Below are 16,167 nucleotides of genomic sequence, written 5' to 3' on the forward strand. Positions count from 1 at the left end.
ACCTCCATATTCTGTTGTGTTAACATCAAAAGCCAAACTGATTCCTCACAGTTTTGTATCTTGCCTGTGAGGGTGAAGTGTGAAGAAAATGTTAAATGTTTATTCAAATTCAGAATAAGAACTACCAAAATGTTATATTCCTGAATGTGTTCCTAAGATCTACCAAAAATGTTGTATTCTTGAATTTCTTCATGGCCCCATATCTTCTGAAGTCAGCAGAATTTTTCAATCTTCTCCTATCCAGTTGAATATAAAAACTCTTCCAGAACAGATAATTCTAGTACTTCTTAATTTCTTTTCTCCATGTATATTATTAGAAATATTTCCTTTGCTTGGTATATATATTTTAGAAAAAAGTATAAAGAAATTGAAAGTGATTTAATTATATTTTGTCATTTCTTAGGGTGGAATAAAATCTGGACACATCTGAAAGACTGCAATAAAACTTAAGTTCCCTGAGGGCAAAAGAACTGTATACTCTCTCTATTCTGATCCATGGCCTTAGCTTATAATGGTATATTGTGCCCCTTGTGTGTCCTCAATGAACTGTAATTAGCATTTATAATAAAAGAGAAATGCCCCTCTACATGCTGATCTTGTGACTTTGTGGGATTCTGTTTTTCCCCCGTTGTAAAATAATGTTACTCCTATTAAGACTTCAAGCTGTTCTGCTATATCATTTTAATATTCTAAGAGATGTGTAGAAACAGGAGTTGAGGAATGGAGGAGGGAAATTTGAAACTGATCTTTATCCATGTGTAAGGATGGGATTTCTGATTCCCAATGAATGTAATTTTCAGCATTTCTAAGTAAGAGCAAAATAAGGAAATGCTTGCTTTGAGACAAATAGTTCTAAGTGAAAGCACTTGTGAGAGGGTGGAGCCCGTTGAAAAAAACTGAAACGTGTGAAGTTAAAGTCAGCTTCCTCGCTGGCTGAGAGGACCAGAGGCCCACCTGCGCTGTCACTGGGCTTTGGTGCCAGGAAAAATGGACAAGCTTCTGGGAGCAGTATTTTTAATTCTGTGGCTTCAAGTAAGCTGTGAGTTATGGAAGAGAAACTCTAGGCTATGTCATAAATTTGCAGGAATGAGAAAATGGGCGTGTGGACAAATTCATGCAGGTAGAAACTTTAAGACAGAAATATGAATTTGTGGACCTAATGACTTTTTTCTTTTTATTCAGGGGTGAGTGGACAACAGAATGGAAAAAGTGACCAACAGCAGGTGAAACAGAGCCCTCAGCCCCTGGCAGTCCACGAAGGAGCAGTTTCAATTCTGAACTGTACTTATGAGAATGATGCATTTGACTACTTCCCATGGTACCGGCAGTACCCTGGTCAAGGCCCTGAATCCTTGATAGCCAAAACTTCAGCTGGGAATAAAAAGGAAGATGGAAGATTCAAAGTTTCCTCCAATAAAAGTGCTAAGCACTTCTCATTGCACATCAAGGACTCCCAGCCCGGAGACTCAGCCACCAACTTCTGTGCAGCAAGTGCATGGTGCTCCCCAGGCCCCTGTAGCCTGTACCCAAACCTGCAGCCAGGGCTCCAGCCACATCCTGATGTGTAGTTGAAATATTCACACATAGACACACACACACACACACACACACACACACACACTCTGTTAGTCCATAAAACAGTCTTAGTACATTTTAAAAAACTAAAGTTATGCGAAATTTCTACCTTGACCATAAGTGAAATTGATTTAGAAAATCAATTGCAAAATATTCTCTCTAGAAACTCCCAAATACTTGGAATTTAGACACGAAGTTTTAAAATAATCCATTAATTAAAGAAGCGATTACAGCTATTAGAAAATATTTAGAAAGAAGATATAGTGAAAACACACACAAATAAGTATAAACAAGACACAGCTAAAATAGTAGATAAAGCAACTTTATCTTTTAAATACTTATATTATTATCAAAGTAAAATCGTTGCACAAAAATTATCTAATCTTTCAACAAAAGAAGATAGAAAAAGAAGGACAAATTAAACCCAACATAATCTAAAAGAAAGAAAAAAATTAAAAATTCAAATTGGTGAACCCTAAAGCATACTGTAGAGATAATCATGAAATACAGAGTTAATTATTTTACAATGATGAATAACATTGATATACTTCTGGCTAGAATTATCAACGGAGTTATCAATGGAAAAAAAGAGAGGAATTACAAAATAGAAATAGGAGGATTGAAAAAGAAAACCACATACCAATGCTGTAATGCTAAAAGGATAATGAAAGAATATTATTAACAATTTTATTCCATTGAATAAGAATACAGAAATAGACCCACACAAGTGAGGAAAACTGATTTTTTGACAAGGTGGAAAGACAATTCAATGAAGGAAAGATAGTCAGACCAGCAAATGATGCTGCAACAAGTGGATATTCATACGCAAATAACTGAAATTTGACTTAAATCAAACACTTGTTGGAAAATTTGAGGACAGTCTCAAAATGGATCATGCATCCAAGTATAAAATGTAAAACTATAAATCTTTTAGGAAAAAGCCTAAGAAAAATTTTAAGACTTAGTGCTAGACAAAATGGCTTTTGACATGGTATCAAACGCATACTCCATTAAAAAAATAAATAAATTAGATTTCATCAAAATTAAAAATGTTTGCCCTGTGAAAGACATTATTAAGAGAGTGAAAAAGACAAACTACAGATTGGCAGGAAATATTTGTAAAACATACGTTTATCAAAGGTCTAGTATTCAGAATACGATGAATTCTCTAAACTCAGCAGGAAGAAACAAACAAGCCAGGTATAAAATGAACAGAAGACTCACACAGACTCTTCACCAAAGAAGATATGTGATAGGGAAATAAGCCTATAACTAAGTTGTATAAATAAGATTTCAACATCATTACCCATTAAAGAAATGCAAATCAAAGCCACAGCCAGCCACTCCACATCTATCAGAATGGCTAAAATAAAACATACTGACAATGCCAAGTTCTGGCAAGGATGCAGGAAATTGAATCACTCATACATTGCTGGTGGGTGAGTGGTCCAGTCATTCTGGAAAACAGTTCAACAGTTTCACATTAAGTTAAACATTCACTTACCTTACGGCCCAGCAATTACTCTTCTGGGTATTTATATGAGAAGAATGAAAAACTTCTGATCACACAGAGATCTGTACATGAGTATTCATGGTAGCTATATTTGTGATGGCCCCAGACTGGAAGCCACCCAAATATTTTTCACTAGATAAATGGGTAAATATACTTTAGTGCATCCATACAATGACATATTACTTGTAGATCTTCCTCAACTTATGATGGAGTTAGATCCCAATAAACCATTGTAAGTTGAAAATATCGTAAGTCAAAAATGCATTTTATACACAAACTTAGGCAACATCACAGTTTAGCCTAGCCTGGCCTCCTTTAAATGTGTGCAACATTTACATTTTCCTCCTATTGAGAAAAATCAACTAACATAAGGTCTATTTTATACTAAAGTGTTGAAAATCTCATGTAATTTATTGGGCACTGTACTGAAAGTGAAGAACAGAAAGGTTGAGTGGGTACAGAATGGCTCTAAGTGTACCATGGATTGCTTTACCCTGGCGATCCCGGGGCTGGCTGGGCATTCAGTTTGGTGTCCCTGCCCAGCACCAGCTGAGAATATCACACTGCATGTCGCTAGCTTGGAAAAGATCAAAATTCAGAATCAAAGTATGCTGTCTACAGAATGCATATGGCTTTCTGACCATAATCATAAGTTGAAGAATCACAAGTCTGTAGTGACTAAAAGGAACAGACTATTGCCACGTGCAATAAACTAGGGGGATCCCAAGGGTGTTGTGCTGAGTGGAAAAAGTCACACTCAGGAGGCTACATAGTGTGTGATTGCACTCATTGGATTATTATGATTCCATACATAATGTATGATGTTACCCATACAACATTCTTAAAAGGAAAAAATGTAGAGGCAAGAAAGCAATCAGTTGTTTCCAGGAGTTTGCAGGGGTTGGAGGGGTGGGGAGTTTGTGAAAAGGCAAGTTCTTTAGGGTGATGGAACAGTTCCGTATCATATTAGTGGTGGTTACCAGAACCCATACATGTGATAAAATTTCATAAATCTATAAATCAAAAAAAGAGTGTATATAAAAATCGATATATCAGAGTAGGATTATTTTAATAATATTTTATTATTATTAATTTTACAGCACATATATATATAATACATGTATAATTATTACGTATAAATATATGTGTTACACATAGAACATCATGCTGCTCCCCAGGCTGTTGAGGGCATTCCTGGTCTCCTCTGCTTGGTTACAGCTAATTTGACACCAGGGCATCAGCTGCATATCAGGACTCAGAGATGAAATGGGACAGAAGAGGAGACATCTCAACTAAATACAAACTCTCTTCCAACATTCACGATTTATTTTGACCTTAAAAGCAAAGAACAGGCAGTTTTTTAGACACTCTGTCTGTACTTTCTCTTCTAGTTGTTTTTTTGCCTTTGGTCCTTTTATATTAGTCTATCCATTGAAACAATGAAACCACATGGAAGATTGACAGCTACATTCTACATGACATGTAACATAAAAACTTCAGTCACCAGCTCTGTGGTGTTCACACACACTAAGTGTTTGCAGACTGTAGATACCACATTCTGCAGGAGTGTGTTATAGCACTGGGTCACAGAAAGATCTGACATGCTTCTTGACTTTATTTCACAAAGAGAAAACTTACCAGTCACTAACAAGTGAGACTGAACACTTTGGAGCAATGGGATAGAAAATGTGACTTTAGGACAATTCTTGGACACATGATCTAGTAAGTAAAGCTCTGCTTGTGGAGGGAACAGGAGTGAAAAGCCTGACACGCTTCAAAATCTGATAAATAAGATTTAATGTCAGATTTCAAAAGAAACAAGAATTTATTCTTGTTATAACTTACAAAACCCAAGCAACTGAATAGATTCTGAAAGTCAGAAGGACCATTTTTTTGTCACTTGGTGTTAAAGTAACTTTATTTATTGAAAAACCTAAGTAGGGCTCTAGAACCAAATAAGAAAGAAAGAAATATATTAATTATTTGGGATAAAATTGCCTTTCACCAAGAAGGCAAAGGTCTGTGAGTTTTTAAAAAGAGTCATTAAATTCTGGATGGAGAAAAGTAAGTGTAACCTAAATAAATGACCACGAAGTAGTTTACAAGAAGAGTTCATAGGCTAGACTAAATTCTACTTCAAACAGGCTGGCAAAATTATTCTGCTGAAAAATGATCAATGTACATCAACTTGTTTAATCTGCAGTTCCCCTCAGCTCGAACCTTTAATACAAACTGCTTTTCCCATGCCCCTTTTCAGGTACTGCCGAACTTAATGACCAGGGAAACACCAGCAGACAAAGTGAAGGTTTGTGGTGAGCCACGTTATTCCCATCTGTGCGCACAGACCACGTGGTCTATGAACAGAACACACCCTCCTTCCTGTTTGGGGGAGTCACATTGGAACCCAGGTACTATGTACATGTGCTGACAGGGACTCAGAGACACAGAGCTCTTGGCTGAGGCAGAACTAAACACATCTGTGCAGCAGAGCCCATGCCTCATGCCGCTCTCCAGCCTGCTCGGGGTCTTCCTGGCCCTCATCTTCTCGGGTAAGGATGGTCCAAACATGGGTGGGAATGTTCAGGGTGAAAGGATTGCACACGGTACTTCACAGGGACTTGGGGAGCAAAGGAAGATTGGAGAAAAGCAAGCATATTATGATACAATTTGGCTTTTCTTTGGGACCTAAATTAGTCTCATTCCTACATTATTCTACTCACTACTTCAGCTCTGTTTTCTGATTTTTCCCACAGGATCAGCAGTGGCCCAGACAGTTACTCAAGACCAGCCAGCAGTATCCTCTCACGTAGGGCAGACAGCCACCCTGAACTGTCAGTATGAAACAAGTTATAGCACATACTATATTTTTTGGTACAAGCAGCCTCCCAGTGGAGAGATGACTTTCCTTATTCGTCAAGAGTATAATCGCGGGAATGCAAAGAGTGGCCGCTACTCTGTAAACTTCAGGAAAGCAGAAAAATCCCTCAGCCTCACCATCTCAAACTTACAGCTGGAGGATTCTGCAAAGTATTTCTGTGCTCTTGATGAAAGCACAGTGCTTGAAGTAATAGGACGAGCCGAACAAAAACCCCAGAGCGCAGTAAGAGAGAGCTCCCTGCTGCAGGAGCCAAGCTGAGATGCACACCTGCAGCCCCCAGACAAGACACGGCAGCCCTTGTGGGTGTGTGGTCTGCGGTCCAGATCAGAAGACTTAATTCTAAATAAAAGCTCCTTTTCTGTCACTTGAGAACAGGTGTCCAGAGGAACTTTCTACTAATACATTCTCAGTCTTGAATGTTCGATTTCAAAGCAATCATGCAGCGTATGTGTAAAGTTGTCTAAATTGTAAAAACTTGCCTCATGAAAATTTAAAGCAGCAACTTCACTTAAAGTTGCTCATATCACAACCCTGGGTGTGGTAAACTGGAATCATCATGAAAGTCACTTCCTTAATCCCTTCGTCTTAAGCTTTGTGTCAGTTAGGGCACAAGTAGAGAAGCAGAACCTCATAGAATGAAGGATTCGCTAAAGAATAAGAACTCAGGCAATTGCTAGAGCAGGTGGAGGAGTCTACATAAAGCTGTGATCTTTGCATCAGGTGTTGAGCCTGAATTCACTGTAAGTTAACTGGAGTGACATCTGTGAAGGAAAGTTGGATGGGGACAAACGCATGGACAAGCTGTGACCTGTAAGGACGCACTAGGACCAGTGAAGACAAGGGGAACACTAAAGCTGTCTGTCTCTCACCTCCTTCCGTCTCACAACAGTGGGTGTCCTTCAGGAGCAGTGGGTGTCATTTGCCATCATGCTACACGCACACTTGGTCCAAGACAAAGAGAAGATGAGGAGGAGATGTGGTGGGAGGTGGACGAGTTGTGAGTCAACAAGCTGGGCTAACCCACCAGCAGCAACATGTGTGAGCTACCACAGTGCCTGGCGCCCTGCCCCAGCCAGCAAGACATGAAAAATATGGCTGCTTCATGACAAGTACCTTCTAAATCTTGCACAAGCCTCTTTCATGGCCAATCCTAACCCAGGACAATACAGGGAAGCAAATTCTGGGAAATATATTTCCAGATAGTTAGATTGAGATAGAACAAAGCTACTACAGTAGCCTCCTTGTTAACCAGGCATCATTCTGTACCTTTTTTTAACAGCACTACTTTCAAATAAAGACAGCAGCAAAACTATGCTTCCTGCTAATATGATGCACGTATTCCTCATTCAACTAAAAACAAGCTAACCATCTCCTGCAAAGAGGTCACACTCTCCCATGGAAAGCGTTTTCTTAACTACTGAGATGTAATTAGATAAAAGCCTGATGTATGTTAGCACATCTTATTACACGCAGGCAAATGGGAGATGAGAGTTTATAGTGGTTAATGTGTACATAAATACATTGATATCAAAATGAAAAAGAAAATTTGACAACTTTCATAGTTCTTGTTTGTGCAAGTGGCTACGTGATTGTGGCCGGTATTTATAACGACCTCCTCCATTACCCATTCTGAACGCTCTGATCGTAAGCAAGCAGCTCCACTCACTGCTATACCTGGCTTTCTATAAAACAAGCTGCCTGTTCAGGAAGGATGGTAAGTGGAATGCAGTCAAGTTGAATAAGGAATTCTGCAAGTCCACCGCTGTGGATTCTGCAGAAGTTTGCACAGCATCAAAGGCAGATCTGAGGGTCTGTTTAAGTGGAAATAATCTTGCCAGTACTCAGGGAAAACTGGTATATTGTATTCTGGGAAACATCATTAAGAATGATACTGACTTCTCATCCAAAGCAACAGAAGGCACCAAGGGCATTTCTCATGTGCTTAGAGACAACAAACACATAAAACTTTCAAGTTGTCTTCTTATGAACATGAAGGTATATTTTACAATTATATTTATTAAAAGTCACTGCTAAGAGGGTGGAAAGTCTATGCACAGTTAGGTAAATTATATTTCAACCAACATTTGTGAAAAAGAATTCTAAGGCAGAATATATTAAAAACTCATACACATCAATAAAAAAGGGAAACATTTAGGAAGAATGGCAAAATCTTGAAATCCTCTTCAGAAATATGATATCCAATAGTTAATAAATACACAAAACCCTTACTATTATCCTTCATCAGAGGAATGAAAGTAAAACCTCAACTGAGCATTTCATCTTTGTCCTCTCAGCAGCCCGACTGCATCAACGCAGCTGAGAGAGTATGAGTGGAAGCGAATAGGAAAAAATAATGACTGTCTCCAGGAAAGTAAGCGATTAGTAAGTAAATTTCCTAGAAGCTTCCATCATTGAACTGACGTGGAGGAAAGAGCAACTAGTAACAGGTCACAGACCTGGACACTGAAGGAAAGGCCGGCTTTATTAGAAGAAAGACAGCTGATATTTATTGAGCTCATTATATGTCAGACACTGTAGTTCACATTTCAGATTCATTATCTAATTTAAGTATCACAAAGTATATGAGGTAGGTTTTATTGTTCCTATTGTTGTATCTTTGAGAAATGAGACATAACGTTCCTCACTTTGAAAAGCATCTCTAACTTTTACTGTCAATGAGAATGTCACATCTTAATGGGCTCCTAGAGTGTAAGATTTGGATATGGAAAAGCACTTTGCCCCAGGACAAGGTGGCTGGGAATGTCTCAGTGATGGTGAGATTACTGGTTTTAACTGGAACCCAAAGGGAACTAGGAAAGAGGATGCCAAACCTGGGTACCAATTGCCCCAGGATCAATAGACGAGGAAATCATCCACTACCCAGCTGACAGCGCTGAAGGCTTTAGCAAGATTCTCACACGGTGGTGTGCTGGGGAGAGAAGGGTCTGCAGGGAAGGGTGAGATATTGTTCCTTAAACTCTCCACCCACGTTTCCTTATGAAGACCTGTGCTCCTTGCCTTTGCCCTTCCTCCTGCAACGCTATCTCCTCAAACACCCACATGCTGTACCTCTCACTCCCTTTATGTCTTTGCTCAGATGTCACCCCTTTGTGAATGCTCTCTCTAAATCTTTCTATTTTCCTTTTTGAGAATCAGGCTCTAGCACTTCGCATGTATGAAGAATGAAAGCTGAAGCACTGCCACCTGGTGTCCTGCTAAACTAGTTTGTGAGGCTCCCGCTGGCCTCCCTGCCGCCCTCCAGTGCTCCTGGAGTAGATGGTGGGGAAGCCCGGTCACAGGAGGAGGCAGCATCACTGACCAAAAAGTCAGTCATTTTCCCACCGTATGAACAGTGAGAACAAGGACTCAGGAGAACTGTCTGGCTGCTTTATTGTTTTGCCTTCAAAATGTGAAAGTGATTGACTTCAGGACAATGAAGACAATACTTGGGGTTATCTCAGCTGGAGATTACTAGGCTGCCTTGGAAAGAAAGCTTGCCATTTTCGCACAAGTTGGGAGGCTTTTCTCTGGTAAGTAAAATTGGGTTTACTGCTCTGTCCTTATTGTAGTATAGAAATACCTTGGAAGAGTCAACGATGAAAAAAATATTAAAAAACTGTAGCAAACGCTGCTTGGTATACTTTTTTCATATTATTATATGCTGCCCAATCTTTCAGTGTATCGTCTGAATGAACTGATTTTCCATAACCATAAGAAACATGATGCTATGGATACTTATAATACATAAAATCTGCTAAATGCACCTCAGGAAAATGTTGAGCTTTATTTTGTAGATAGACTCCTGTGCCTTTCAGACACTGTCTCCCAACCCCCCAAGACTGTGTACACTGCCTGCCGCTGGCTGAGCGCCTATGACAGGGAAGGTGTTGCGTCAGATGATGTGCAGGTATGTTCTCACTTAATTCTTACCAGAGCCCTTCCAGGTTGGTGCATCCACCTTTCAAAGGGCATTGTGGCAAAGTGCTTGAGATCACAGATGTGGGTTCTGTTTCTCAATCTGTCACTCATTAGTTGAGTGATCTTGGGAAAATGTCTTAATTTTTATGCTTCAGTTTCCTCATATCTACAAGGTGGATGTTGATTGTATCTACCACACAGGTGCCTATAAGGAGTGAATGGGGTGAGGAGTGCCAGTGCTGGGCCCAGTGCCCAACAGAAAGATACTGGTTACTTATAGAAAAGGGAATTGCACATGAGAGGGGTTCACTACCTGCCTGGTGCTGCAGAGTCAGTGTCAGAGTGTTTCCTCCCCTCCATATCCTGGTTAGAGCAGATGCCTTTGCTCACCCCAAGAGTAACTCTCTATCTCAATACAGTATTGTATTTATAGTACGTATCACTTCTCAAAACTATCTCTAAAAAAATCCACTTGTTTAATTTTTTTCTTCTCCAACTGCACTGTAGGCCTTTTACATCCTCTTCACTACTGCACCCTCCATGCCCGACACTGCTTAGCACACAGGAGGCCAAATAATACAGACGTATATATTTTAAAATTTGAATGAATGTACACAAGATAAATTATTCACAGAATCCATACTATTCACACACTAATATAAAAGATTAAATTCAACGAATCTTTGTGTTGTTTGTCTAGAATTGCCAAGATATACACCCTGCAAATCACTTCCCATGAGGTTTAGTGTATTCAGTGTACCCACTGGCTTGACCTCTATTTCAGGCAAAGTGGGTTGCTGTAGATCACAGACTTCATCTACCTTACTCGTTGCAGGAATGCCAGGGCTGTTGGAAGTGTGCCTTTCCTGTTCTGGACACAGCCCTGGTAATATGCAGGTGATTTTTCCAGTGGATCAGTATTTCCATCAGAAACAAGCTTCCCAGCAGGTGAGCTTCCTGAGTGGTGTGGTGGGGCCCTCACTGTCCCCTTCACTGAGTGGTCTGGCTGCTCTGACCTCAAGGGAAAAAAGGAATCTGACTTGTGGCTTCTGTTTGTCCAGCAGCCCATCCCTTTGTGCTTTTAAATTCAGAGACATTAATGAGGCTTTTCAGGATTTCCTTTATTAACCGTAGCTGCAGCACTTTTCTCGGGGAGAAAGTCAGAGGTTTGCCACTGAGACGCCTCACAGTCCTGTTCCACTTCTGAGAACATGATTTAAATCTGAGTACGTGGAAGGCACTGTCCCCTGATTCTAGCAGCTCCCTCATGCTGACCCCTGTGTGTGTTTCAGTTGTTCTTTGGAAAGAAGGTTTTGTAGTCAATTTACACTACCAATTTCACAGTAGATTTAGATTGTGAACGATCTTAATGCTATCTTTTACTAGATGTTTTCCCTGCATGTCCCTTTTTTTCAATTGTATTTTAAGCCCCGAGAGAAGAGAGAATGTTGTTTTTACAATTTTCAGAACTCCTAGGGAAACTCTGGACACAAAATCACTTTTTAAACAAAAGCATGCATGTTGAACTAAATTAAGATTACACGTGGGCTGTGACACAGACAAGATAGAACATAAGCCTTACTTCCTTTTAAACAACTCTATTGAGGTCGAATTGACATTCCATAAAATTCATCCATTTTGAATTAGTTCAATGATTTTTAGTAAATTACCTGAGTTGTGGAACCATTATCATCATCCAGTTTTAAACATTTTTATCATCACAAAGAGATCTTTTCATGCTCCATTATAGTTAGTCCCTATTCCCACGCCTGGCCTCAGGCAAACACAGGTCTCTATGGGCTCCTTTCCTGAACATTTCATATACATGAAATCATTCAATATGTGACTTCTTGTTGCCTGGCTTTTTCCTTAACATAATGTTTTTGAAGTTCATTTATGCTGTAGCATGCATTAGTATTTAACTCCTTTTTATTCCTGCATAGTAGTTCATTGGATAATATACTAAATTTTGTTTCTCCATTCACCAGCTGACGGACATTTGGACTGTTCCCATTTTGTGGCTCTTAGGAAGAATAACCACAAAGTAGGCTCCCATTATTACACTGAAAACATTCACTGAGCATCACAAATGTAGGTGATGTGGCAGATTCCAAACACCATAGACTCCACACCAGACAGGAATGTGTTCTGATTCTTACCCAGCCACTTCCCAGATGTTTGACCTCACGATAATTAATCTCTTTGAGCCCCAGTTTTCTTATTTGTAAATTGGGAATGATAATTCCGTTGCATAACTTTTGTATTAGAATAATGTACATAAAGCAAAAGATAACTTAGCACATGGCATGTGTGAACATTGATGATTTGGGGGATTTGAAAATTTTTAAAATTTTGTTGAAAGCTCGTATAAAAGTTTGCTAGCCAAAGTGCTTTTCTTGCCACAGTTGCCATCCTAGTATCTCAAGCTGAACACTAGCAGTCCACCATTAGTCCGTCCCCTTCTGAAAGGTTGTCGGTTCTCTTTGAGTTGTGACTCAGGGGAGATGTCCTCAGTGTTTGTGAAGCTGGTCTCAGGACAGCAGGTTTGATCCCTCCTTTTGAACCAAAAAAAAAAAAAAAGAAAAAAAATCTGATTCTAAGGCAGAAATGGTTGGTGTGTCTCTAGGATATTGATGTGGCCTTGTCTCTGATTGGCTGGACAACCATATGCAGAATCCTGTTTTCTGAAGCAGAATATTCCACAGGTCTAGCCTGCAGAACGTTCCTCTGCTGAGGAGCTTGGGCAGGATAAATGGAGAGGAATCCTTGGCCAGTCTCATTGCTGATCCTGTGGCTTCATCTTCGTGGTAAGTGCAGGGGCAGCCAAAGCAACTCTGAGCGGTCTCGGGTGGTGATGGGGAAGGAGGAGGATGCAGTCAGGCACCTCTAGGTTCTGTCTGGGAAGGTGTGAAGACAATGAACACTCTATGCAGAGATCAGTCTCTATGTCTGACTTTGTCTTTCTGAACAGGAGGGAGCCGCCTCTTGAGCACGAAACAGGGTCCTCCACGGGTGCACGTTCAGGAAGGAGAGAGCACCAATGCCACCTGCAGTTTCCCTTCCAGCTTGTTTTAAGCTTTTCACTGTTACAGATGGGAACCTGCAAGAAGTCCCAAGAACCTGTTTGTAATGTCTTTAAATGGGGATGAAAAGGAGGAAGGACAAGTCAGAGTCACTCTGAGTACTAAGGACGGTCACAGCTCCCTGCACATCAAAGGACCCCAGCCCGAGGACTCAGCCACATAGCTCTGTGCCTCCACACAGTGCCCTGCAGTCACCTGCAGCCCCTGCCCAAACCGGTGCCTGGTGCTGCTCTGGTGCCAGCGTTGATGAAGAGGCAAAAATTGGGTGGAAAAGGCAAATTCAATGCAGTACAGTGTTTTCAATATTTCAGTCACTGTAGCTCCCTAAACTACTTGGACTGTTACTAAACATCACCAACCTGGACTCCCACCAACATATTAGCCATTTCATTGAGTCAGATCCCTTGCCTCCTCTTTTGCCAGGATTCCAGGTGAACTAGATAGTAACTCAAACCTACCTAAAACAATCTGGTTAATCTACGGTAATATTTACCCTCCCACATTGGGACTCATCCTAAGAGCTAGTCCTTCTGTCTGATTTCTACACATGCATGAACGCAACATGGGGACAGGTGGAGAAGACTTTTCTCACACACCTGGCATGGAATCTGCCTATTTTATACCAGAACAGGCAATTCTGCTTCATTTAACTCATTGCAGATTTTGGTTTACTTCAACCTTTCCCCTACATGGACACATGTTTTTCACTTTTCCTCACAGGGGCTATTTGCATTTTTGAAAATCACTCGTAATGACACTTGGTCTCTCCTCCAGTGTCTCTGACTGTGATATTGAACAATAATTGAAATCTATGGTCTGAGTTTCTTCATTTCTAATCCCCAGGTGTATGAGGCTGGTCGCATATCTGGCGCTGCACTCACTCTGCAGCTTTCCAAATAATCCACCGGTTTAATACCCCATCGTTCGTCTGGAGACCTTTAATTCTGGAGGCTTTCTGGATTTTGTCAACAAGATCAACTTCCTTCTGTGGTTCTTCAAGCAACAGCTTGAGTTGCAGTTTTCTCCCAACGTCTACATTAGTAACTATTTATCCAGCTCCTGTCCAGCTTCCTGAATTATGCTGCTATTCTCTCTCGCTCTCTTTTATTACGTGCTATTTTTTTCTCTCTTTCTTTTTTTGTAGATTTATGTTTTTAAAATCTTATTACTGTCATTTTCTCATGCTTAGGAAAAAATAATACATATTATAAAACCCATATTGGATTGCATACAAATCCCTGACTGGAACCAATTAAGATGTACATGCATGAAAGATTTTTTTTCAAAGATCATTCACAGGCAGTAATGAATATATATGACCATCAGACGGAATGCCTGAATCCGTTCTGCTCCATCTAGCAAACTGCATGTTTAGAACTGAAAGTCTGAGTACAAGACTGAGTGAGGAGAACCCCCAGCTCACTGCACACTCGTGCTCGTGGAGTGAAACAGTATGGAGAAGAGCTGCTGGTCAACCCCCGAACTGGGTCCCCATCATTACTGGCACAAATATCAATGGATGAAAATTCTAATATTGTCAATAATGATCCTGTGGCTTTAGCTAACTCTGAATACGTAGAAACATAAGGCACAGAAAAAAGCAAGGTCAAAATTTGGCACATCTGCTCATTGCTGCAACACAATACTTCATGGCATTTCTCACCATAGAATAAAAATTTGACTTTGCTTATACAGCACTTCAGGGTAGAAAGCTAGTTAGATGGACCCATGACTCCACCTTCCTTGGGCCCCTGCTTGCCACCACGCGAGAGGGTAAAACTCTTCCACACAAGTAAGTGTGCATGTCTTTATGAAAGTCACAAGTAACTAGAGAAGCGTGTCAAAAGTCTCAGTTTTGGGTGTTCTCAATGATCTGAAATTGAAAATAGTCTGTTAAATATTGATTATTTGCTGAGTTATATGATCTTTTAAATAGTCCCTCATTTTTTTTTAGAGTTATGTCACATGTAGTGAGAAGAATGAGTGAATTATAAACGCCACATTGAACATGAAAAGCTCACACCTCCCTGTTTACTGCGGGGCCCCAATGTGAGCAATCAGCCAGCTGCGCCTGTAAGTGGAGACCCAGAGCTCCCGTTCCATCCCAGCAGTGGCAGCAGGGCTCTGTGCCACATACGTGAAAGGAAGTTTGGTGAAAAGGGCAGATGCCCCAGGCCCAGCTGTCAGAGGCAACCAGAGAGAGAAAAAGCACAATTTATTCTTGCCAACTTCTCACAAGTCCTCACCAGGACTCTTCTCCACAGGACCTCAGTGCAATTGTGTTTTGTTGCATAACAATCACCCCAAACCTCAGCGACTTGCAACAGCCACCATTTTATTTCCTCATGACACTTCTGCTCCAGCTCACACCTGGGGGCTTGGCTGCACTTTAACACCTCAAACTGCTCACTTATGTCTGCAGTCTCAGTGGGAGCGCCTGGAAGCTGGGCTCAGTTGGAACAGACAGGGCCGGGTTCACCTCTCACTCCAGACGTCCTCAGAATGACCATGGCCCCCGCACAGGTCTCTCTTCATGGTCTCTCTGGGAAACTGCGCATCTTATCTGGTGACTTTTTGTCAAATTACATTGATTTTTGAGTCTCTGGTATGTGGCAAGGTAACATACTGAAACAGTAAAGATGAACTCTAAGTTGGATAATTTACAAAGCTTAACAATCTGTATGACAGCAAAGAAATAGGTGCTTTTTATCTTCCATTTTGTGATCATGGTTTGCCTAAGAATAAATCAGGAGTCTTCCCCACGTTTAATAAAACGTCTGTGACCTAATATGCTCCATTGACACATGTAGAGACACACACGATGTGAGTCTGATGAAGCTGGACACGACAAAGGAAACGTATTATTTCCTCCTGATGCCTTAGTTTCAAACCACAGGGTCCATTTTTAAAAGGCAAATCACTCCTCCATAAACAATATCAGTATGTGTAAACGCTGTCTTTTCAAGCCTTGACAAACCTACATACGACTTGAATTAGAAAGCACTCTGTAAGGAATTGGTTAGAAATTCAGCAATTTCTGATCTAGTCACAGGGGGGCAGCATCTGCAAACACAGACACCCACCCCCTTCTGAAAATAGCTGAGTGAAACATGGTAGGTCTGATTGGCTCTCAACCTGCAGTCCCTCCTTTCCCCTTTCTTTCCAAAAGGTAGTGGCAGGGTTTGGAAGAAGCTTGTACA

The 16,167-nt window shown here is 40.7% G+C and overlaps 1 long non-coding RNA gene and 2 gene segments (V, D, J or C); all 3 read left to right on the forward strand.

Annotated features, from left to right (window-relative positions):
• Window positions 1–865: 865 nt before the first annotated feature.
• LOC105104057 (T cell receptor alpha variable 23/delta variable 6-like) lies at window positions 866–1,696 on the forward strand. The segment is given in 2 exon segments: window positions 866–1,039; window positions 1,183–1,696. Coding segments are annotated over 2 exon segments (438 nt in total).
• Window positions 1,697–5,470: 3,774 nt separating this feature from the next.
• LOC135321293 (T cell receptor delta variable 1-like) lies at window positions 5,471–6,247 on the forward strand. The segment is given in 2 exon segments: window positions 5,471–5,637; window positions 5,842–6,247. Coding segments are annotated over 2 exon segments (432 nt in total).
• Window positions 6,248–9,001: 2,754 nt separating this feature from the next.
• On the forward strand, window positions 9,002–13,104 carry LOC135321295 (uncharacterized). Its single transcript, XR_010380902.1, has 5 exons — window positions 9,002–9,496; window positions 9,761–9,873; window positions 10,720–10,832; window positions 12,590–12,691; window positions 12,856–13,104. It is a non-coding gene; the product is annotated as an uncharacterized LOC135321295 (long non-coding RNA).
• The last annotated feature ends 3,063 nt before the right edge of the window (window positions 13,105–16,167 follow it).

Source organism: Camelus dromedarius, chromosome 5, assembly GCF_036321535.1.
Source record: "Camelus dromedarius isolate mCamDro1 chromosome 5, mCamDro1.pat, whole genome shotgun sequence".
Taxonomy (NCBI): Eukaryota; Metazoa; Chordata; class Mammalia; order Artiodactyla; family Camelidae; genus Camelus; species Camelus dromedarius.